The sequence below is a fragment of the Mirounga leonina genome, unplaced genomic scaffold (assembly GCF_011800145.1).
Source record: "Mirounga leonina isolate KUSES-001 unplaced genomic scaffold, KU_Mleo_1.0 Mir_178, whole genome shotgun sequence".
NCBI classification, from domain to species: Eukaryota; Metazoa; Chordata; class Mammalia; order Carnivora; family Phocidae; genus Mirounga; species Mirounga leonina.
This window is the reverse complement of record NW_023270464.1, coordinates 26,666,421-26,690,326: the sequence shown is the minus strand read 5'-3', so window position 1 is coordinate 26,690,326 and position 23,906 is coordinate 26,666,421. Positions and strand designations below refer to the sequence as shown.

Here is a 23,906-nt window from a genome sequence, read left to right as displayed (position 1 = left end):
GTTCTGTTGGTCTGGAGGATAGTTTGGTGTCTCGGTGAAAATATAGAGGTGCTTGGGACAGAGAGTGGGGGGCTGAAGGCAGGCCTGGTCCCGGCTGTGACACGTCACTTCTGGGTCTCCTGCTGAGGACTCAGCAGTCTCTCCTCCCAGCTTAGACCCTCCCCAGCAGCTTATTCGAATGATTCTTGTGCAGATTTTTTTTTTTTTTTTTGGCAATGACCAATAGTGGTCTAAATGCAGACTATGTCCTTCATCGTTCCTTTCCGCAAATGCTGGGAAAGCCATTACTAAAATCATTATGCCAACAAAATGGTTTCATTAGGAACAGTTTATGTCCTTCCTGATTCTTATGGCTGTTTATTACAGGCATGTCCCGTCCAGACCAAGTAAATCAAAATCTTAGCCCAGAAGAGATGCAAGCAGAGATAAGAAGAAGCTTTGGTACCTACCAGATCATTCCTTGGTTGTAGACTAAATGTAACACGTTCTCCGCTATTTTGAATTCCCCGTATTCAGGCTACAAGAGAAAATGAACTTTTGCATCAAAAAAAGCCTCCATGGTTCTTTGCACAAACCAGGTCATGATAGTCACATGCAGAGGATCCTTTGCTCCCACGGACAGGGAGAGATCGCCCTAGCAAACAGTGTGAGAACAAGAAGGAGACTCAGCTCTGTGCACCCTCCCCTGCCCCCTCCTGTGTTTCAGCCATGTCAGCAAAGGGGGAATCTAGCCATCGGAAGATCCCCAGGGGACTCCGCATCTCACTTACAAACTTGCTTTCCAGGTCCCAACACCAGTAGTCACTTAAGTACCGGACGAAAAGTCCTCGGAAGAAGTCTATGAGCAGGATGCTGGCCACAGTGAAGAGCATGTCGATGATGGAAAGCTTCAGCATCTCCTGGAACACAAAGCGTCCCCAGTGCTGCCACGTCCTGCTCGCCACCACCCACCTCTTCCTGCAGGGCCCCCTCCTCTGCCAATTCCACGGGCCCCCCCTGCCGCATCTTCCTGTCTGGCACATCGCAGGGGCTCAATACATATTTGTTAATTTGAAGTTGAATTTCGATGTCTGAGGCCAACTTTTCGGGAAACCAGGATAGAGCCCGAGCCACGAGAGACCACTTGGGGTCAGTGGTTCAAGTTCAGGGGATAATACCTCAGGCTGAGAGTCTCTGCACAAGATCCTGTGTAGAAGGTAGAAGGCAGAGCCGTTCAGAACACAGGGTCTGGAGCAGATGCCTGGGTTCAGACCTTCCTTCTGCTCCTACTGTCTGTGTCCTTGGGCAACTTACTTCAACTCTTGAGCCTCAGTTTCCGCATTTATGCCTATGAGGAGGATACTAGGATTCTCATGAGGACTAAGCCCTTAAAACAGGGCCGGCAAGGGCGCCGGGGTGGCTCAGTCAGCTGAGCATCTGACTCCTGATTTCGGCTCAGGTCTTGATCTCATGGTCCCGGGATCGAGCCCCACATTGAGCTCCACACTCAGCACAGAGTTGGCTTGGGATTCTCCCTCTCACTCTGCCTCTGTCCCCACTTGTGTTCTCTCTCTCTCTCTCTCTCTCCCCCCCAAAAATAAATAAATCTTAAAAAAACAAAAAACCAGGGCCAGCACATAGTTCACACTGTGTGAGTCCATGTGCTGATTATTACTCTTGATTTGAGGAAATCATAAACCCTCACTGAATCTTGCTTTCCTTTTCTACAAAACAGAGATGATGGATGACACTCCAGAAGTAAGTGATGTGATGATGGGTGTGGAGGAGGGGCTTTATAAGGCAGAAAGGGAGCCACCTGCCCGACATATGTCTCCCAGCACTGGTCTTGTGGACGCTGGGTGTAGACGGTGGTCTTGTTGGCCTCCGAGAGGGGCAAGGTGTAAGCTGGAATGCTGGTCTCTTCTGGGGCCCACGTGCTGTTTCTCGGGAGCCCTGTCCCCGGCCCAGCTGTGGACCATTTCTCTTCTTCAGGGGCCATCCTGGTGGCAAAGATGGTAGAATCTATCCAGTGGCTTGTGTTATTTTTGGTAGCTGCTTCCTGTGGAGGGAGGGAAGAAGGAAAAAAAGATCATCCACATATTTGTAAACAAGCATCACAGACACCAACCAAGGATATCGTTGCATCGTTTGGGAATAATCTCTCTCTCCCTTTCTCTCTTTCTCCCTGGATCCCTGTCTCTCTGTCTCCATCTGTCTCGCCTCTCTTCCAGGCTCTGGCTTGGTGGATGGCCACTTCGCAGCTGGCCCTGACAATGAACACAGGGTCAGGACGGACAGTATTTATTGGTCCTTAGTGAGTGTCGGAGACCGTCCAAGGTTGACACCTGCTGTATCTTCTCACCCTTAGAAGTGCGTCAGGTCAGACTCATCATCCCTCGTTACAACCGAGGAGCTTGAAGCTCAGCCCGGCTCGAGGGGAACACTCCAGGTGGGTCTGCTGGCAAGTGGCGGGTAAGGACCCTGTCTGTGTGACACCAAAACCGCTAGTCTCCAAGGCCGCTTCTGCCCTGTGAGCCTTTGGAAAGTGACGCTCTGGGAAACCTGCTCCTCCCTACCTGCCCCGCCCCGCCGGTGGGATGCCCTCACAGGGGGGGCAGCTTTACTGTGGGCTGCAAAACTACCGTAGGATGGGAGCAAAAACCCCTGCGGGGTGGGGTGGGGGACCCACTCTGCACTGTTCCCCACAAGCACTCATTTTCTCCCAATTTGCTAAATGACTCCACAGCCTGCCTCCCTTCCTGGGCTCACTTGTGATCGCTGCGGATAGCTTATCCTGACGGAGCTCCCGGAAATGGGGTGGCGCCGTCACGGAGAGCTGGACTCAGAAGACCTGGGTTCTCCTCCCAGCAGGGTCACTCACTCACCCCAAACCCCGGCCTTGGCTTCTTTACCTTGGAGGTGGGGCTACTTCTCTTCTTTTTACCTCGAGATGACCACAGCTGAGTTGCGTTTTGAACGTGGTGTACGGAGTGCAAGTATCAGCGGTGATGATGTCCACAGGGATGGTCCTGATGTGTATGTGTGCGTGTGCACGTGTGTGCATGTGCACGTGTGTGCGTGTGCATGTGCACGTGTGTGCATGTGTGTGCGTGTGCACGCGCACGTGTGCATGTGCGTGTGCACACGTGTGCGTGTGTATGTGTGTGCGTGTGCGTGTGCACGCGTGTACGTGTGCGTGTGCGCATGTGCGCATGTGCACGTGTGCATGTGCGTGTGTGCACGTGTGTATGTGCGTGTGCACGTGTGTACGTGCATATGTGCACGTGTGTGCATGTGTGCACACACATGCACATGTGTGTGCATGTGCATATGTGTGCACGTGGGTGGCTACAAGGCGGGGGAGTGGGCCTCCACCCGGGACAGGCACTCACCTCGGTGCTCATGCTGTTGACTTTGTCCAGGAGCGCGATGATCAGGCTGTAAAGGTTCCCCAGGTACAGCACAAGGACCCTGAAAGCACAAGCCCCCCTCGAGATACAAGACCGCGCACGAGAGCCCACGGGCCAGACGTGCCACCAGCCAGGAGGGACTCTCATGGTCTTGCTAAGCCAGTGGCCGCCACACTTGGTTTCCTTCAGAATCATGGGTGGGGGGCATTTAAAAAATACAGAATTCCAGAACTCATCCTGCTATAGTCGGGCCGGATGGGGTCTGGGGACCCCTTTCTAGCCTTCCCTGGTGAGCCCACTGCGGCCCATGCTCGGCTCGTGTTGCAGAAAGAGTGTGAGCTGAGGAAGCGGGACTCTGAAGTGTCGTGAGTTCTGGTGTCTAACGAGGCTTTCCAGGCAGGCTCTCACAACCCTGTGAGGCGCACATGATTATAACCCCTGCCTAAGGACAAGTAGATTGAAACATGGAGGGGAGGGGCAGGCGAGCTGCTTGGGTTCGAAAGGCAGAACACAATTTCGGGATCTCGGGGTCTGCTTGTGAAATGTAGGCTGAGCGGTCAGCGGCTCTGGGGGGCTGCAGGCAGCTGTGAGCAGGTGGGATCCGCTGGCCAGCAATCCGAGACTCGCTGCCACCCTCCTTGGAGCTGGAAGGCTTTGGAAGCATCATGGAATTTCCCAGGACATAGCCTTGCGTCTTATCAGAAACGTGTCTGGGACAGCGAGATGGGAAAGGACAGTGGCAGGTTCACCAACACCCCCCACAGACACTGATTTGCATTTAGGGGGTCAGGAAACCAATAGAGGTGGGTGAAAAAGAGAGAGCAGCTTCATCCTGAGGACAAGACTCCAAGTTGAAGCTTTGCGTGCCCCCTGTCATTCCACAGGGGCAGGGCTGACCAACACCTGCGTGGGAGCGAGCTGAGGGCCTCGGGGGCATCGCTGTGGCCGGCCCTGGCTCTCCCCGTGACTCCCTGCATACCGAGCGGGGCCTGTCCCTCTCTGCATTCAGGGTCCCTAGCACAGGGCCAGACCCTTGGTGTGCGCAGAAATGCAGCCTGATGAAGAGCGGGAGGGTTTGCTCCCTCTTTCCTGTCTGGTGCTCACTGCGTCTTGCACAGAAGGTGACACAGGTGGCTGGTGAACTAAATGGGACTTAATGGAACTAAAATAGTATGTTTTGCTCTCATTAGCAGAATTAGCCCTCATTCGTCTGGGGTGCGTCTCTTGATGCCTCTGTTTCTCTAGTTTTAAATGTGAATAACGAGACCGATCTGTATAATAGGATTGCTGTTAGAACAAATGCAATAATAGAATTGATCCTCCCAGTGTGTGCTGGTGAGGAAGGAGCTGAGGAAGACGCTTCTCCATCAGGTCAAGATCGGTGCTGAGCAGAGTAGGAAGACCCAGGTTCCAGCCAAGGGCTGACGAGGATCTCGAGAATCTCAGCCCCGAGCCACCCAGGGCGGGGAGGTTTCCACAGACCCCTGGCTCTTTCTAGTCCTGTTTTCCTACCTTTGAAATGACAGTTGGATTTCAGGGAATGGCAAACGACAGCCTTCAGGCCACATCCTAGCCTTACCTATTTTTGTAAATAAAGTTGTAAGGGACATGGCCACACCCCCTCATTGACAAATTGCCCCTGGCCACTTTCATGCTAACGCAGTCAGGCCCTCCAGCACCACCTGCTGTCCTGTCCCCCTCCCCCGTTCTGGCACCATCCTGTCCCCCCCTCTTTCCCCCCCCCCTTCCCCCCCCCCCCCCCCCACCCCCTGCCTTTCTCCCCCGCGGCATTCGGCTTTCCTGGAGCATCCTGCTTTCCTTGAGATGCATCCAGAGGGGAAGCTCCATGCTAGGTTGGGGGGGGCAGCGAAGCAAGCCTGGCTCTTGAGGGACGTGGGTTCCCAGCGTGGCGGGCACGCAAGGGCCCCACCATGTGGCAGTTCCCACAGGGCTGTCGTACCTTGCTAGCTGGAAGCGCAGTGTGGTTCGTGGGTGGTACATCTCCAGGGCGGCGATGAGATCGAAGGCTGATGGCGCCAGCATGGTGACCAGGGAGACCACAACGCTCACCTGCCGAGAGAGAGTGCATGCCAGCCGTGAGTCCTGGGGTCCCCGGCCCAGCCCCACCTACCTCACACCGGCCTCCTGGTCTACCATTCGGTCAGCGGGCACTCCGAGGGCTGTGCGGTTCCTACACAGAAAACGTCCCCCAAATCCCTGCCAGTTAGCTGTTTCCCAGAGGCCACCGCCACTTTGTCATGGGTTTATTCCTGTTAGGCACTGTCCTTAATCCGAGATGCTCACACTTGCCCCTAGGGATTCACGAGCATTTTGGCCACATTTCCCAACTGCCCTGCCGTTCTGCTTACCTTGGGTGGCAGACGGAGGTGACCCCAACTATTACAAATAGGAAAGGGGGTGGGCTGACAGGTAATGGAATATTCTTTCTGTGTGTGGAAGAGAATTATCTAGAGGATTATGCCTGGCTATTGTTCGTCTGCACTTCGGGCAACCAAAGAGGACATTTTGTTGGTAACGGGGAGGTGAGACCTAAAGAAAGATGTAATTTCTGAATAAGCCCTTAAAAACGTGATCTATCTGCAAACACACAAGCACATAATTACATAACCCACTTAACTGGCATGAAATAGAAGGAGGTCTGAAAAGAGAACCTAATATGGTCTCAGATTCTGAACAATTGTACTGAACGTTGAGGATAAACTCTAAGCATCATGTCACCTACACGCTTTGCTTTACAGATCCCATGGATGATGCTCTTTTCCACCACAGTGGTCGGAGAGATGGCTTCCGTGCTTCGTCTGCCTTTCCAGTCTTTGCAGGAAAAGCGAACGCAGTAGTCTTATTGCAAATATTAAGAGTTATAAGACTGTTCATAACTCTCCTTTTGGCCATTTCCCGTCATGGGGTATTCACATACACGAAGGGAAGAGATCTTTTAGCAAACATACATGGTTTGGGAAACATTGTTTGTAATTCAGAAAAACAGAAATGACCCAAGTGTTCTAGAGCTGGCCCGCGGTCAACTGTGACACGTGACGCGGAAACCTTTCAGGCATGGTAGCCAGTCCGCAGGGGAAGTCCATTTCTGGAAACGCACCATGTGAGAACAGCCGAGCACATTCGGCAAGACCCAAAGGTAAACAATGGGATGAACGCTTGAAGGCCACGTTGAATGAGAACCATTCCCGATCGAGGCCAATAAAACCATTCAGCCAGGTCTTGGGGTCACCACTCTGGCTCAAAGCCCTTGCAGTTCGTGCTGTAGGACAAGAGAACCAAGTTCTTCCGGGGAGACTTTTCTAGCTAGCCTACCTAAGGCACAACATGGAAAAAGAGGGCAGGCTGCTCTTGCATCCCTTGGGGAGGGCGCACACGGGTCGCACGGTGGGTACCTCATTCTTTTCCCAGAGCGTCAGCTCCTTCTTCGACTGCTCCAGCTTCTGGGACCGGTCCACCACAAAGTAGATGAGGTAGATGCTCCCCGCGAGCGAGAGAAGCACCAGGATGTTGGCAACAGCTCTCAGGCAGATGGTCACCACCCTGTGGGTAGAGACAGCTTGAGGACGGGTCCACTGGGCTGCGCTCTGGACGCCGAGATGCTCAGACACCAGGTAACGATGGGATCCACCTACTGTCGCGTGAATCCTTGGCCCTGAAGAGTCAGTGCTCTTCCCTACCACCCCCTCCACCTGGGTCCAAATTCCTCATTTCCTAAGGGATCCACAGTGACTTACCAATCTGACCAACTACCATCGGTAGGACTTTAAACCAATGTCACGAATTTGACCCTGTACATAGATTTACACAGTGGGTGACTTCTGCTGTATTCTCAGCTCCTAGAACAGGCCCGGCGCGTACGATCGCGGCATAGCTATTGTCTAGATGAACAAGCAAATAAAGAGCCGCCGAATGCCATGAGATGGAACGGGGGCTTGCCCTGTCCTTCCTAATGCTGGGGACAACTCACAGACTCCAACCGGCTGACTTCTAGGGCATCTGCTTCTGACTTTGGGGCCTGTCTCAGCCTGGGTTTCCCTGCAGCCTCAGGCAATGGCCGGTTTGCAAGTACTTTATTTGAGACAAGATCCCAGAAGGTCTCGGTGCGAGGGTGTATGGTGGACCCAGCCACAGATGGAGGCCACTGCAGGGCCTTCTGAGGGGCTGATGAGCCTCTTCTCAGAACGGTCCTCCCACAGAAGAGCAGGGAAGGTTGTTCATCGCTCCTGTCCCTGCTGGTCAAGGGTGGCTCCCTGAGCACCAATCCCCAGCACTGCCCCCAGCTTCTCAGATTCCCGTGCATGCACACTGATGGGGGTTTGGTGGGTGCCTTGGGGCGACAGGTACCGGCCAGGGGGAGGGGCCTGTGCATGGCCCTGCCCAGCAGCAGGCGCTGGAAGAAGCGTGGCCAGGAGGATCTGAAGGATACAGGAGAGGTGTACCATCCTATCTGTAAAGCACAATTCCCCATCCAGCCCTCTGGATGACTTTGGGGTGGTCATGACACCTCCCTTTGCATGAGTCTTGGCCCTTCATCTTGACTCCTCGGAGACATCACCTTGGAAGGCTTGTCAACAAATGGATGATACCTGTGTCTTAGGACCTCAAGGATCTGTTGCTAAATAAAGTAGCCTTTGCTTAATTTAGAAAACTAGAAATTGGCCCCCAAAATACCTCTTTGATCATCTAAGTGAAAGAAGTCAGTTAACTTCAGAACTCTCACCCTGTCGCCCAATCGAAGGAGGGAGAAACTGCTTCTAAATACTGCTAACGAGGGCGCCTGGGTGGCTCAGTTGGTTAAGCGACTGCCTTCGGCTCAGGTCATGATCCTGGAGTCCCAGGATCGAGTCCTGCATCGGGCTCCCTGCTCGGCAGGGAGTCTGCTTCTCCCTCTGACCCTCCCCGTCTCATTCTCTCTCTCAAATAAATAAATAAAATCTTTAATAAATAAATAGATAAATAAATAAATAAATAAATACTGCTAACGAGCCATTATAGGCTTCCCATGTATCACCTTACTAGAAGGATGGATTTTAAGGAGAATGAAGAGCTGCCTGACAACGTGTGAAAATAAGATAGAGATGGTCTGGTAAGTTTTGTACCGAATTAAAATAGCTTATCAATGCATGAAGTGTGGGGAGGGTCCATACATACAGGTTTTTGCTTTTCTTCTTTTCCTGTTCTTCCAGGATAGCCTCCTTTAAGAAAAGACAGAATTAAAAGCTTAGCCTTGCCACTAATCATAAGTCTTTAGAACTATTTCATGGTAAGAAATGACTTATTTTTAATTGAGATTTTATTGACATCAATGCTTTGTATAATAATAAGTAAATGGAAAAGAAATCGGAGCTTGGGCAGAGGAGGCAGAAGGGCACATCATTTACATAAGTGAAAGGATCTAGATGGTTTTCTCCCCCCGAAGGGGCAGCGTTTAGTGGTCTGCGCCGCTCAGTAGACCCAAGTCCCCGAGTGCGTTTGATGACATCATCCTCTGAGTTAACGGCAAAGCTCACATCCCCAGCGTGTTATGCATGTATTCGCCCACCACTTACCTGCAGTACGGTCGCAATCCCATATGAAAAGTACCAAAACCACACCAATTGAAATTTTAGGGGGACGGAATGAAAAAGTTAAAAGGAGGAGTTTTCCAGTGTCTCCTCCTGTGTTCCACGGGACTGGTGGTGCGCAGTGGTGCATGCTGGCCATCCTGCGGAGCCACCCCTGCCTGGGGAGCGCCCGGAGGAGGACCGCCGGCGCCCACAGCAGCCCAGCGGCTCCGCGGTGAAGGCCATGGTCATGGCGGCAGGAGCCCTGACCTCCCCCGGCCCCGCCATGTCACCCACTCACCCTGATGCTGTTCACGATGGCAGCGGTTTTGCTCTCGGCGGCCTCTGGGTTGCCGATGAGGTAATCCCAGGCACAGAAGACCCGCCAGCAGAAGGTGTAGTTCTCGTTGGGGACACTGGCCAGGCTGTTGTGGGAGTTCTTAGCCATCCTGCAAGAGAGGGGCCAGGACCGGGCGCGTGAGAGCAGGGTCAGGCTGGGTGCTGTCTTCCCAGGACTGCTGCCCGTCCACACAGGGCCCTGGTGTGAATGAGAATGAGCAGCCCCATCCAGGGGCTGGCTTCAGCCCCCCTCGTGGGGAAAGGGCACTGGCCGGTTGTGGGGTGAGCCCATTTGACAAGCGGCCTCTCCACCGTGGTGGCCAGGAGGTCACTGAGGGGTGTGTGCCCAGCGGGCCAGCCCGTCCCATCTCTGTGGGGTGTGATTGTGAAATCAAATTCCCCTTAGAGCTGAATCAGCCTTCCTGGAGGCCCTGCCCATGGAGGGGCAGCGACCCCACCTCAGGGAGCCAGTCGGGTCCCTCCAGCCCACAGTGCTCCTTAGAGGCATCGGAAGGCAGGACTCTGCATCCCTCCTTTGTCCTTCAGACTGCTTCTCTGGTTATCCTCTCCCTCCATAGTTCTTTGTCCTGAGTTTGCCTCCATCTTTCTCTTAACCTGAAACATCTAGCAAAGGGCCTGTCTTGCAGGTGGGGTCTTGAGGTCCCCCAGAAGCTAAGTGGGAAAGCTTTTTATGAACCGAAGGCCCCCAGGGCACTGTGCACCTCCTCAGGTTTTTATTGTTTGATGGTGATGATGATACTAATAATTGTTTTTTACCCCAAGCACTTGTATCTGCACTGGGCTAAGATGCCCCACGGGGCGGGGGACAAGACACACTGGGACACACAAGGCAGACAGAAGTAGGAGGTGAGCCAGGCTGGGAGGGGCCCCGCTCTCCCTGGCCTCAGAGCCTGCCCATCCGTGCGCTTTAGCTAGCTTCAATATAGAAGCACGGAACGTGAACGCTGGCAGGGGCCCGGGCCATCTTCTGAACCAACCTGCCCATTTTATGAATGAGGCCCAGAGAGGGGACGGGAGTTGCCCTACGTCTCAGGGTGGGGATGGTGCAGGACTCCGGACCCCCAGCCACTTTGTTTTGCTTCCACTGTGCCTCCTCTCAGTGAGGACCCGGGTGTACGAACCACCTCATGACACGGATGAGCCTGGCCCTTGCAGGATTTGTAGCTAGATCACTGGCAAACGTACAGCCCAAGGACGCTCTTTGCTTTCTCTAACCTCTGGTCACTTAGACCATGTTGCTCCTGTCTCTGTGAGTGCAGTTACTAAATTGTCTGAAATTACATTAGTGCTAAGCCTTCATGATTCTTGTCTCTCCAGACCCACCCCGGAACCTGGCACAAAGCAGTGAACGTCGAATAAGTGTTGGTTAAAATGAGCATATCTCTTTTAGCCTTGGTCTCCTCATCTGCAAAATGGGTACAGTTATGCCTGAAGGGTACAAGTTATTGACCAGATCGAGGTCATTCGTATCATTCCTGGCATATGGAGAGAAACTGAGTAGCCATACTTTTTCAAGAGGATGATGAAGCTGTAAGCAAACACGGCCATCCCCACCAGGAAATACGCCAAGGGCAGCCGGTAGCCAGCTCTCCCGATCCTTCGCTCCCTGCCGTAATAGCCATAGAAGAGCACTGAGTACTGCAGATAACCCTGCCAAGAGAGCACTCAGTGTCATTTCCCACCCCAGGTTCCGGAGCTCCCGCCCGGTCTGCCCTCCCTCGAGACAGGAGCGGGGCCAAGCCTCAACCTCACCCCCAGGGACCAGACGGTGTCCAGGTCTTGAGCAGACACCACGTGCTCCTTGGGGATGGTCTTGCTGGCCGTGCTTCCGAAGGGCTGGCCTGCAATGAGCTGGTAGAGAAAACAGGATGTCCCGTGATCCTCTGGGGCGGGGGAGGGGACCAGAGTAAAAGGGGTGGCCGATCCCCAGATCCCCACGGCCAGGGAAGGCTCTGCATGTACAAGATCTCTAGCAGCTGCCTTTCTGCTTGATTCTCGCTGAGGGAACAGTCATCCTGCATATATTGGGACACTTAGGAATGATATGACAGTCAAACCTCAGTATCCGTGAATATCCACAAATAAAATTTGATTTCATGAGTTTGTGTATCATCTTTCACACTGCGTGGGGGACGGGAGGGGTGTGACCGAAAGCCTCAACTATCTACTACCCGGCCCTTCACGGAAGAGGCTGGTTGTGTCCTGCTTGAACGCACGGATCATCCTTCCCACGAGGGTAGTGAGGGCGGCCGCTTTACGAGACACGCTCACGTCTCTTGTTTTGAACGAATGGCCCTTCTTACTTCCGTAGACTAGTTCTTACCTCCGGAATGACAATAAAAGCCCCCGTCATTATTGTGAGCACAATGTTAATTCCAAACAGCCATCTCAGGAATATGAAGTAGGAGGCAACACCAGATCCAAAATGACCTAAGAAAAAGGCCAGACAAAAAGACCAGTGAAAAACCGTATCAACAGGATGAACAGTATACAATCCTCACAGTGCAAAGTTCTCTGTACAGCAACCCTGCAATTTTTTGGGTGTCAGGACAAAGACGAAGGATGCCATGATTGTACCAATCGGAGTGTTCCCCCAAAATAGTCATTTACGGGGGTCAAGATGCTCATTAGTATTTCCACTTATAAGCACAGAAAAAAAACCCCCTAATTTAATAATTTCCCTAATGACATATTCACCTAAAATATTTGTCAAATTTACATTTCACGTATGCTCAGAAGAATCAGCATCTTTTGAGAATTGGATATATTTTTTTTTCATTTTGTATAGTTTTGAGAAGTCCAAGGATTTTTCTTGGAATTATTTTGTCTTAATTTCAAGATACATTGCAATTTGCTAGGTGTTAACATTAGGGGAAACTAGGTGAAGGAATTATAGGAACTTTACAACTTTTCTATATAGCTAAACTTTTCTATATATTTTATTCTAAAACAAAAAGTGTATTCAAAACCAAATTTCTACTAAGAAACTAAGGGAGCATAGAAAGTAGATGAGGATGTAGGTGATTTGGGCCATCCTTAAAAAAAAAATCTCTTGAATTTTTACTTCACGTTTAGTTTATGTTTATCATAATAAATAGGCAAACAAAGCATCACAAAGAAAACAAAAACATTATCTATTCTGAGCTCACTAAATTAAAATCACTACTAGAGTGAGTTTCTAGTAAACTTTTAGTGTGGCCCCCCCCATTCTTATTCTATGGGTATAGATTTTTTTGTATAAAATTGGCATCTCTCTACAACATGCATCTAGAGTTATTGATGTATCATAAGCATTTTCTCATGCAAAAAATACTCTATAAAATAAATTTTGTTGTTTCATCAACTGAATTTTCCATAACTTATTTAACCCATCCCCACTACTTGACACTTAAGCCTCTGACTTTTCACTAGGTGGGGGAGTCACTAGGGTAAGTAAGTCTGCAATAAATAATTTCCCTCCAAGGACAGGTTTCCTAAAAGCAGAGCCAGAGGAAGGGATCCAGCTCAGGTGACACACTGAGGAAGTGCTCTCTGGAGAAAGGGAGTGCGGGGTGGGGGTGGGGGGGACGGTCAGGGGAGGTAGTGGGGGAGAGCTAAGCAAGGATGTGGCCTCCCCTGGAACCTGGCTTCTGGCTTCGCCGGATCCCATGGGGAACCCTGGAAGGCAAGTTGCATAACACAGTCAGTCTGCTTTGCACAAGGAGCCTGCCTTGACTCCCCCTTACTCAGGACTGCCTCCCTCTAGGCCCTCCCTTGGGGCCCGGGGAGGTGGGGCAAGTGATGTGTGCCCAGCTGCAGGAACAGGGCAGGCCCAGGGCAATTCTCCAGGGAAAGGGGCAGCTGGGAGTCACAGCACCAACACCCAGAGCAGCAGAGAAAAGCTGGACCAGCCAAGAAATCCGGGTGGGGCACCAACTTGGTCCTTGTATATTGATTTTTGTTGTGGTTCTTGTTTCTCTGGTTGTTAGGGAATGGGAGAGTTTGATCAAAGAGCACAAACATGGTGAAGGCTTTGGTTACAAATTTTAACTTTCCCCTAGAAACGTCGGTCCAATTTACATTCCCACTCACTGTGTAGGAAACACCCCCCGCCACCACCACCCCGCCCCCGCTAACTTCCATTGAAATGCTGAAAATTATTCTCTCTCCGTTTGTCGGCTTTTAGCTTTGTTGTTTTAAGTATGTACTATTTCTTTTATAGGTAATTAAATACAGTGCTATTTTCCTTGATGATTTCTTTCTTTTCTCTCACAGTCAGACAGATTTGCATTCTGAGATCACATGCTCTGTATTTTCTTTAATTCTTGAGTGGCTCCCTATCTTCTATTTAATTAAGCTCCTGGAACCTTACAGTGAAGGGTCTAAGTGTCCTCTTTCAAAGAATTGAATCAGCTGTTCCAGTATCATCTATGATGCTGTGCTCCAGTTTCGACGGCTGGAGTGTTTATAACGTATCTGGACATTTTTGTTATGCAAGTTCATTTGCATTTTTCTTTCTAAAAAAATTTCTTTTGGATGGGTTTCTTCCATGTAAGTCTTAACGATCGTTTTGCTGAGTACAAAAAAACCCCAAAACATTACATTGAGATTTCTGCTGGAATTGCATTAACCTTGTAAACTGATGTTGAGGAAATCCACATCTTCCAAATATTAAATCTTCCCATGTCTCTTCATGAGACTTTTTAAATACCCTGTGGCCCAATTTTACAGTTTTCTTCACTACAGACTCACTGTTAGGTGTATTCCTGGCCTTGTTTGCTGCGTGTTATGTGCGTATGTGCTGTGTGTACCTGTTTGTGAATATGTTGTGAATGCGACTTACTTATTTTTCAGAACGTGCTTTCTGAACGGTTCCAATCGCCGCTAAGAAAATGCAAATTTCTGAGGCTTTGTTTGGCAGTTGCTCACATGACCCTCTTACTCTTCTGCAATTTCCCACCTGACCCTTCAGGGTCTGTGCTGGATCTGACTCCCGAATGAACGGCCAGAACAGCAGAGCCACAGTGAATGTGGGGCTGCTGTTTTCCCGGGGGCAGTGGTGGGACAGATGTCTTCCGTCCCCCAGTCCCACGTCCAGCCCCGCTCCACACCACGTGCGCGGGGCCCTGGTGGCGCCGTGTGGGGACCGGGCCGCCCGGACCCTTCTCAGGCCGCTGGCCCCCGACTCCTCCGAGCGCCCACACTTACTCTCAATTTTCTTTATCCTCATTTCCCAGGGAATGAAGATGACCATGAAGTTACAGGCCAGACGCACAAACTTCCGCCAGAGCTGAAAAGGAGGGGGCAGGAGTGAGAGAACGTCACAGTTTGTCAACGTGGCAATGACTTTGGGATGCTAAGGTCCTGAATGGACCACAGGCTCCCAGACACACTGTCTGATGGCTTTTTTTTTTTTTTTTTAAGATTTTATTTATTTATTTGAGAGAGAGCATGAGAGGGGAGAGGGTCAGAGGGAGAAGCAGACTCCCCACTGAGCGGGGACCCCGATGCGGGACTCGATCCCGGGACTCCAGGATCACGACCTGAGCTGAAGGCAGTCGCTTAACCAACTGAGCCACCCAGGCGCCCCTTAAAAAAGATTTTATTTGAGAGAGAACACGTGATCAGGGGAGGGGCAGAGGGAGAAGCAGACTCCCCGCTGAGCAGGGAGCCCGACGCAGGACTCGATCCCGGGACTCCAGGATCACGACCTGAGCCGAAGGCAGTCGCTTAACCAACTGAGCCACCCAGGCGCCCTGTCTGATGGCTTTAATCATGCTTTTGCGGGACTTTGGGCAATACTCGGACCAAAGCAGCCCCCTTGTCTCCTCCGTGCTCCCGTTCGGGGCACGGCACCTGCTTCGGGCTCTGAGCTGTGCTGTCGGTACTCATGCTCCAGGGTCACACCTGCCTTACTCCTCCCATTCCTGCTCCAGGGACTAAATGCAGTGGCAATTACTTGAGGAATAAAGCCAAATGCACCCAGTTGACCCCGCTCTGGGGAGCGGGGCCCAGGAATCCACGTGGCCAGCAAACTGCCCGGGTGATCCCAGTTCCCTGTTTCGGGGACGAGGAGTCCAGAACATACCCTGAATGTGAGCCCCTCGTGCGCCTCCCGTCCTGCAGCTCTGTTTGTCTCCCACCCTCGCTCCCGGCCACCACTGCCAGTGGTGAGATCTGGAAATTTGTCTTGTGTGTTTAAGACGCAGTTGCCAAGGGTTCAAAGTCTGTATTTTTCCCCCCTTTTCCTCCAAGGAGAATAAAGCAGAATGTGCCTTGACACTGGCTCAGCTCTCCCACAAGTATCGGCAGGCTGTTCATTTTAACACACAAACAATCTGGGTTTGTGTTGGAAGCAAATGATATCATTGCAGAAAGAAGGCTCGCAAATGTAATTACAACGTTCTGAACTCTGAGACGGCACAGGGTCCTGATGCAGACACGCACGATGATGTCCTTCGGGATGTGTCTGCTAAGGCCAGAACGGCTGCTTGTAAATGAAAATCTGTTTGAATTTTATCAGACGTTGCAACTGCTCGTCTTCTGTGCATGATTCCAGACCCGGCTCAAACCTAACCACGCCCATGATGATTTCACGTAGCTTCGCTGGAGAGAGAAGTAGACCCTTCTCTCTGTAAACCTCCCAGCAATCGATATTCCTGTAACGTTGATCAGAGCCTACCTCGTGTTGCCTTGGGATTTTCCTCGTGGCACACGTGCTTTAGCATGGAAGGGAAACCAGAGCTTTTGCTCTTGCATCCCCTATGGCATGCAGAAGCAGGGTGCTCAAACATCCTTGGGGGCGGGTTTGGTTTGGAAAGCATCTGAGTCTCTGGCCCACTGGGAGTGAAGTCCCGAAGTGTCAGAGGCCCGGGGGCAGGGGGGGAGCCCACCTGAGTTGTAGCCCCAGAGCAACTGCTATCCTACTATGCGCTCCTGGGAAGGGATTTTCTTTCTTTGGGATTCAATTTCCTCGTCTGTATGAGAAGCAAGATTCAATCAGTGGTATTCAGAGTTACTCTTTCAGTTTAAATTTTGGTTGAATTTCAATGAGAATTTCAGTGCTGGAACACACTAAAGCAGAGTAACTTTTGTAGGTAAGAGACAAACCCTCCTCTCCGGCCTCAGGTGCTCATACGAGAAGTCAGGGGGGCCCCGACTCAGCTTCCAGGGTCCTGAACCTCCAACACTCATTCCGGTAATGCAGATCTACACCAGCTTCCTCAAGGAGCTTCCCAGAGGTAAATGTGATTGAAAAACGTGATTTGTTGATGGCCAAGATTCGGTAAGGCATGAGAAAGATATGCTTCTCTTGATTCGCACCAAATCTCCATGGAAAGCTCTGAAACTCTGAAATGATTTGAGGTGTTAAGAGCAACGCAAAAACATACCAAAGCAAAACCAAAAGCCAAACTTGGAAGAAATAGATCTTAATTGTGGGCCTGGGTTATTGGGTACCAAAAATAAGAATAAGCTCATTCTTTCCTGTTTGGAATGTCCTGTAAATTCGCCTGGAATAAAGGTGTTCTAACAACACATATTACAGTTTATGAAAGATGAATTCATTCAGAGCATGTCCTGAGCACCTGTGTGTGTTTCCGGGACCGAGGATGCAAACGGACAAGACATGTAAGATGTCAGCGGGTGCAAAGCTTACATCCAGGTAGAGGGAAGGCGGCCGCAGACGAGTCAACGCCACAGGGGTACATGGTCCATTAGGATGGAGGAGAAAGATCTTTTAAAGAAGGGGATCAGGAGAGGTCCCTCTGGGGAGGTCACACATAAGCTGAGACTTGAATGAAAAGGAATCGATATTTCCAAAAAAGAATAAATTAGTAGAGGAACTATCTAGGAGGGCAGGGCAGCCAGGAACATCTGTGAGTTAGCACGTGCTGGGCATTTTACTGCAGAGGATGGAACAGGGGTAAGTGAGGTAAGATCTAATAGGAAGGCAATGGCCAGATCAGGTGGGTCATGGGAAGGAGTTAGATTTAATTCTAAGTGTAATGAAAGCCTATTTATATATCCGTGTATGTATCTATGTATGTATCTGTGTATCTTTGTATCTATCTGTGTATCTTTCTTTCTCTCTCATCTATCATTATCTTAAGTAAGGCCTGGCGCCCCCGAGCAGTTTCCTGTTTCGAGGATTGCAACGGCTCCTGCAGGGAAAAGAGTGGGTTACGGGGGATGTGCATGGAAGCAGGAGGACCTGCCAGTCTATGTACCATCATGGGCAGGTGCTAAATCACATCACGAAGGCTCTCGGGAAGGGTGACCTCCTTTGTTGGTAGGGTGTGAGACACAAAGAACATAGACTATTAGAGCCAGAAGGAACCTTGAGAATCAACATGAAAACCAAAGCCAGAGCGGGGAACCGATAGCAGAGGGACCTGGGTGTCCTGACTCCTGCCGGAGGGACTTCTCGGGGCCCCGTGCTCTCACACTCTCACCTGGCTTCCTTCAGAAACACAGACATGTGCTGGTGCTGAAGGCAGACTGTCGGTAGTGAGCTGGCATTGAGTGGAGATCCACGTGAATGGGGGATGCAGGCTGGAAACGGGGGGTAGGGGCGGCTTCCCGGGATGCCTTGTGTGGCAGCTCTGTGAGTGGGGACCGGGATCTCGGTGCTGGGAGTCACGGAAATCGGGAGCTGTATTACACTAAATTTACTGTTTGGAAAACAGTTACCGTCTTCAGCATATAAACCAAGGACTATGAATAGATGGGCTGCAGGCGGTACTCCGGCTGGCTAGGTACCTTCAGTTTTCTCTACCTGGCAGCTGGAGCAGAATATCAAAATTTCCGGTGTAAAATAAGGTGGAGGAACGCAGTTCTGAATATGGGGAGGAGAAGGACCAAAGTGTGAAGAAGATGCCGTGGGAGAATGATTTTTCTTGGGCATTTCACTGCGTCTCCAGAAGACAGAAGAAGCCAAGTCTGCACTATTTCATTACCCCAGGGTCTAGAACAAAGCGTGGCGCACAGGTTAAACTGAACTGGATTGAACCGCTTTCTGTGGGGCCCTTGTTCCTAGAAAGGCAGGCAGCTGGGTGGGCCTGGTGCCAGCAGAAAGCCTTGGGGCAAGCTTGGGTGAGGCTGAAAATTCAGATTCCCCTTTTCATTCTAAACACCCTGCTTCTAATAATACAGCCCATTATCAAATTACACCTTAATCCATATTGATCTTACTGTGACTAAAAGTTGCAGTACTTTTCACTCTTACTTTTCACTCTTACATATGACAGGTTGTCTGAACCCAAGTGAAGGACCTTCCAGTATTTCCAAGTGTTTTCCCATAGCATTTCATACTGTCTATTTAGGGGAAATAAGGAGGGAGCACATATGTTTATTATTCAAAAGATAATTTTGTTTTCTGTATTTCATCCATAAGCTCCGTCATAGTGTGACAGGCATATGCAAGCAGTCATGGGTAATCTTGGTCATAGGACTAGCTTTGAGTTTTCAGGCAGAGTCTGTGGAAAGTAAGGGGACAGCCAAGGCAGAACCTTAGGGATCCTTTGAGATTTTATACTTTTTCAGTTAAGTAAAATTTATGGCCAGCTTTAATGTAAACTTCATTAAAAATACTTTTTGGGGGGCACCTGGGTGGCTCAGTCGGTTAAGCGTCTGCCTTCGGCTCAGGTCATGATCTCAGGGTCCTGGGATCAAGCCCCGCATCGGGCTCCCTGCTCAGCGGGAAGCCTGCTTCTCCCTCTCTCACTTTCCCTGCCTGTGTTCCCTCTCTCGCTGTCTCTCTCTGTCAAATAAATAAAATCTTAAAAAGAAAAAAAAAAGGGACGCCTGGGTGGCTCAGTCAGTTAAGCGTCTGCCTTCGGCTCAGGTCATGATCCCAGGGTCCTGGGATCGAGTCACACATCGGGCTCCCTGCTCTGCGGGGAGCCTGCTTCTCCCTCTGCCTCTGCTTCTCTCTCTCTCTCATGAATAAATAAATAAAATCTTTTAAAAAAAAAGAGTACTTTTTTGTTTCAGAAAATCTAAAAAGGGTACATCTTTGGTCTGTTAAAGTATAACAAACTTTTAAAAAAATACAATATCCACTATTGGCAAGAATATTATGAAACAGTATACTTGTTGTGTATGGCAAGATCAACTATCAAGGGTTTTGGGAAATAATTTATTAATATTTATCAAGAGCCAAAAAATTACTTGTATTTTTTTCTACAGTGATTATAGTTCTGGCATTTATCCTAGGAGAGGAATTTTAAAAGGTAAGAAAAAGGGGCGCCTGAGTGGCTCAGTCATTAAGCGTCTGCCTTTGGCTCAGGTCATGGTCCCAGGGTCCTGGGACTGAGTACTGCATTGGGCGCCCTGTTCAGCGGGGAGCCTGCTTCTCCCTCTCCCCCTGATCGTGCTCCCTCTCTCTCTCAAATAAATAAATAAAATCTTCAAAAACATAAACAAATGAAAGGTAGGAAAAGCACTATGTGCAAAGATATTCTTTGCAGAGTTATTAATAATAGTGGAAAATTACAGACAAATATTCACCAGCAGACAAATAACTAATTAAGTTAATGTATGTCTGTCTGTCATGGAAAATGATTATGTGTAAATACAGAGCAACATGGAAAAATCCTTCTGTTATGTGTGGGGTTAAGTGAAAAAAGAAGCAAGACAAAAAGGCTTGTATACTATAAATACTCTCAGTGAAAATTATATATTCGGTGACTGGAATGTGAGATTTTAAAAAAAAGATACTATGGGGTGCCTGGGTGGCTCAGTTGGTTAAGCGACTGCCTTCGGCTCAGGTCATGATCCTGGAGTCCCGGCATCGAGTCCCGCATCGGGCTCCCTGCTCAGCAGGGGGTCTGCTTCTCCCTCTGCCCTCTTCCCTCTCATGCTCTCTGTCTCTCATTCTCTCTCTCGCAAATAAAATCTTAAAAAAATAAAAATAAATAAAAATAAAAAAAAGATACTATATAAGGGCATGATTTTTTTCTTTGTCTTCTAAACATTTATGAATATTATTGTAATGTCTCTCTAAACAGATAACTTCAATATATACTAAAGTTTAGCATTAAGGAACTGAATGGGAAAATTAACAAACAAAAACCTTAGCATTGAATTATAAAGTGAGCTTTGGAATATATCTGTGACTTTCTCATTACAAGACGTGCAGTGAAAAAAAAAACCCTACACCTACGGGTGGGAGCAAGTCAGGAAGGATGCTAGATCATTTTCTCAAGGGAAGATGCCATTTCTCGGATGAGTTAGGTTCACCCAGGGTCATGTACAATCGGTAGGTGACCACGTCCGGGACTAAGCTCCAGGTTCTGGGACATGCAGACCTTGCAGCTCACGGCACTGCTCCTCCGGCTGCAGTGGTTGATGGGAACAGCCCATGTGCAATGACAGGCACAGCGGCCCACATGGGTCCCCTCCTGGCCCCAAGACCACAAGAGGGGGTGGGAGTGCCCGTGAACGCGCACGCTCTCACCTCTGCACCTGCTGCTTGGTAGCCGCGGGTCCTGGTCAGCCTCCCTTCAAACTTCAGCACGATCTCCTTCGCTCGCCTGGGAGAAGAAAAACACGACAGTGAGCACAATTTTATCATACCTGCTATTTTGGCAAAACGTGCCGAACTACAATGGGAGCAGGTGGGCAAAAGGTGAACGACAAGATGCCGTGGCACGACGTGGCTATGCAGAGAGGCGAACCGTTCTTTTCCTGACCTCCGGCAACCAGAAAGCTCCCTTAGAAAATACTTTCTTAATGTATGGGGATTAACATAAGAATTAAAAAAGAAAGAAAGAAAGAAAGAAAAAAAGAAAGAAAGAAAGAAAGAAAGAAAGAAAGAAAGAAAGAAAGAAAGAAAAAAGAAAGAAAGAAAGAAAGAAAGAAAGAAAGAAAGAAAGAAAGAAAGAAAGAAAGAAAGAAAGAAAGAAAATACTTTCTGAAAAAAAAACCACTTAAGTGGATAAATTCTTAGAAAATGATGAATCAATGATAAAATGAGTTGCAACGAATTCTTAAAGCCCTTCCCTGATTGTTGTCTGGGAATCGATCATGAGCAGGTGCGGGGTGGGGGAGTCCTGGCAGCGGGCACTAGGGGGTCTCACCCCTCCCCTTAACCTCAGCAGCCTTCCTCCTGCAGCATCACAGAAAGTCAGACCTAGCCTCGGAGAACCTGCCTCGAGGAAAGGGCAGTGTCTACATAGCCACAAAGAACCTGATTCAGCCTACACCAACTGCTGACACGCTAACTGGCCACTTTGGTGAGCTGACCCGATGTCTCCACCTAAATGATTAATCCTTGAAATGCACTGAATTCATTGGGATAGATGGTTAAATCCACACCCACAGGAATAGCAGGATTCGACAATTAATATTAGCACCAGTGGGACAGACAGCCATCGAGGACCCTTAGAGGTGAATGTCACCTTCAAGGTGACCTCATCTGACACAGCGCTGATGAGACCCTCGTTATCCCCGGCCAGCCCCCCTCCCCTTGATTATGCTCGGAGCTGAAGGGCTTGGTTCTTTGGAGTCCCTCGATCTCCAGTCTGCCCCGTTCGCTGCTGGGGAGTCTTGCATGAACACCCCAATAGCCTTTTAGCAACACACGCTGCTGCTGAGTCTTTCCCCGAGAGACGCAGGAACTGGCTGACTCCCTTTCCCACCGAGGCAACCGTGAGCTAATCAGAGGGCTTGCTGGGTTTTGGAGCTCTGTGCCCTCCTTGCCATCATCCCAGCCCCCGGGCCCCGCCCATGCCCTGGCTTCATTCTGGTCAGAACCACAAATGCAGGCAGGGGGCAGGGTTGATGCCCTACCCTGCCCAGCATCTAAAAGACAGAGGCCCTATACAAGTGAAATAATTTGTTCCATCTCATGGTTTATAATTTTCTTCCGGCAAACATTTTCCGCACACTGACTTGGATCAAGCAGAGCAGGACACAAGGTACGTAAGACAGAGTCAGGGCGCTGGGAGAGCCCTCGCTACCAGGGCGAAGGAGCCCTGAGGCCACAGTAACTGGGAGAGAGTGGCGGTGGTAAGAGTATCGAGAGGGCGGGGCTGGACCTGGGGGACCAGGGAGGACCCACGTCACCTGGGCCTCCTCACAGACCCATGTGGACTCAAGGGCACTGTCCACTTGCTCCCCACGAGGGACGTGGGCCTGCACTGCACCCTCCCAGACAGGTGGTTGTTGCTGCAGACTCAGCGAGGGCTCCCCGCTTTTCTCTGCGTCCGTCCCCTCCCTGGCTCCCCCCCGGTCAGGCTTCAGTGGTCTCTGTGCTTTCCAGATGCCTCAGCAGGTCCAATGAGTGAGGCATTGCTCCAGCAACTTCTCAAGGTGATGAGGGAGGAGACGTGGGGGCCAAGGGATGATAAATGGAGGTGCTCAGAGGACAAGCCGCCTCTGAGAGCCTGACTGCTGGCTGGGGCAGCCAGTGGGGCCCTGTCGGTGCCCGGGCTGAGCCCCTGGCCAGGCGTCAGCATGGAAGGCCTGGTTTACGCTTTTGTTTGTTTGTTTGTTTTTAAAGATTTTATTTATTTATTTGACAGAGAGAGACACAAGGAGAGAGGGAACACAAGCAGGGGGAGCGGGAGAGGGAGAAGCAGGCTTCCCATGGAGCAGGGAGCCTGATGCGGGGCTCTATCCCAGGACCCTGGGATCATTACCTGAGCCAAAGGCAGATGCTTAAGGACTGAGCCACCCAGGCACCCCAGGTTTGCCCTTTTGATAGAAAAGTTATCATTTGCTGTGCTCTGCCTATAGGTCGAAAAGACTTAGTCTCTTACTAATAATTAATGATCATTAATTACTAATTAGTAATTACTAATTACTCCTTCTAAGCCTCAATAAGCAATCGGCAGGAGCATTTCTGCACGATTTTTAAAAAATTCTGATACAGCACATGACTTTTTGTTTTAGGATAAATTTCCGCAATGATTCTTTTGGCGGAGTTCCTCTGTTTCAATAGAACATTGGGGTCAGGGTCAGAGAGCCTGGGTTTAAAGCTCAGGGCTGGCTCCCGGAGGCTGTGCATCCTGGGGTAAATGGGATACTCACATCTCTGAGTATCAGTCTTCTATCTGAAATTGCCATCCTCACTCAAGGGAACAGATGTGGGGGGAGCTGATACCATACATGGAGGATTAGCCAGAAACCGCTGAGATGACAAACGACAGGCGCCCTCAGCCATCTGCCGAGCCACCCAAGGACCAGCCGACTGCCTCTTGGGCCAGCCTGGAAGAGAATGCCTGCAGGGGGAAGCTGACAAAGCCGTGATTTGTTGGGAGAGAAATGCAAAGCCTGATGGCCGACCTGGGGAAGAGGGGCCGTGTGCTTGGCATCCGGAAAGGGGCCCTAACAAGGCTCTGATCCTGTCCACGCCGGGTGCCCAGTGATCAGGGCTGCTGTCTGTTTCTGCACTTGACAGGTCAGAGCAGTTCGGTGAGACCATTCAATTAACTCCCTCTGCTGTGACCCCGGGCGTCAGCATCACCCATCAGGACTCACTGGCGGGGGCGTGACTACCGCGTATCAGAGACGGCGCAAGGTCCCGTTTAACCCTGGAACTCTCCGTGGGTCTCTGACTTCAGTATGCCGAAGAATCCACCTGAATGCATGTTAAAGATACTGCCCCCCC

The 23,906-nt window shown here is 50.3% G+C and overlaps 1 protein-coding gene across 1 annotated transcript in view; it reads right to left on the bottom strand.

Moving 5' to 3' along the window:
• The window catches only part of TMC3 (transmembrane channel like 3), a 38,328-nt gene that overhangs the window by 8,739 nt on the left and 5,683 nt on the right, over positions 1 to 23,906 (bottom strand). Inside the window, exons 3-15 of the mRNA XM_035024360.1 lie at positions 20,751 to 20,826; positions 14,501 to 14,582; positions 11,637 to 11,743; positions 11,066 to 11,164; positions 10,821 to 10,963; positions 9,255 to 9,402; positions 8,562 to 8,605; positions 6,803 to 6,950; positions 5,350 to 5,459; positions 3,372 to 3,450; positions 1,796 to 2,038; positions 771 to 899; positions 450 to 517 (exon numbers count right to left, since the gene is read on the bottom strand). Of these exons, the coding sequence (XP_034880251.1) occupies positions 450 to 517; positions 771 to 899; positions 1,796 to 2,038; positions 3,372 to 3,450; positions 5,350 to 5,459; positions 6,803 to 6,950; positions 8,562 to 8,605; positions 9,255 to 9,402; positions 10,821 to 10,963; positions 11,066 to 11,164; positions 11,637 to 11,743; positions 14,501 to 14,582; positions 20,751 to 20,826 (1,476 nt within the window). The remainder of the gene's footprint in view (positions 1 to 449; positions 518 to 770; positions 900 to 1,795; positions 2,039 to 3,371; positions 3,451 to 5,349; positions 5,460 to 6,802; positions 6,951 to 8,561; positions 8,606 to 9,254; positions 9,403 to 10,820; positions 10,964 to 11,065; positions 11,165 to 11,636; positions 11,744 to 14,500; positions 14,583 to 20,750; positions 20,827 to 23,906) is intronic.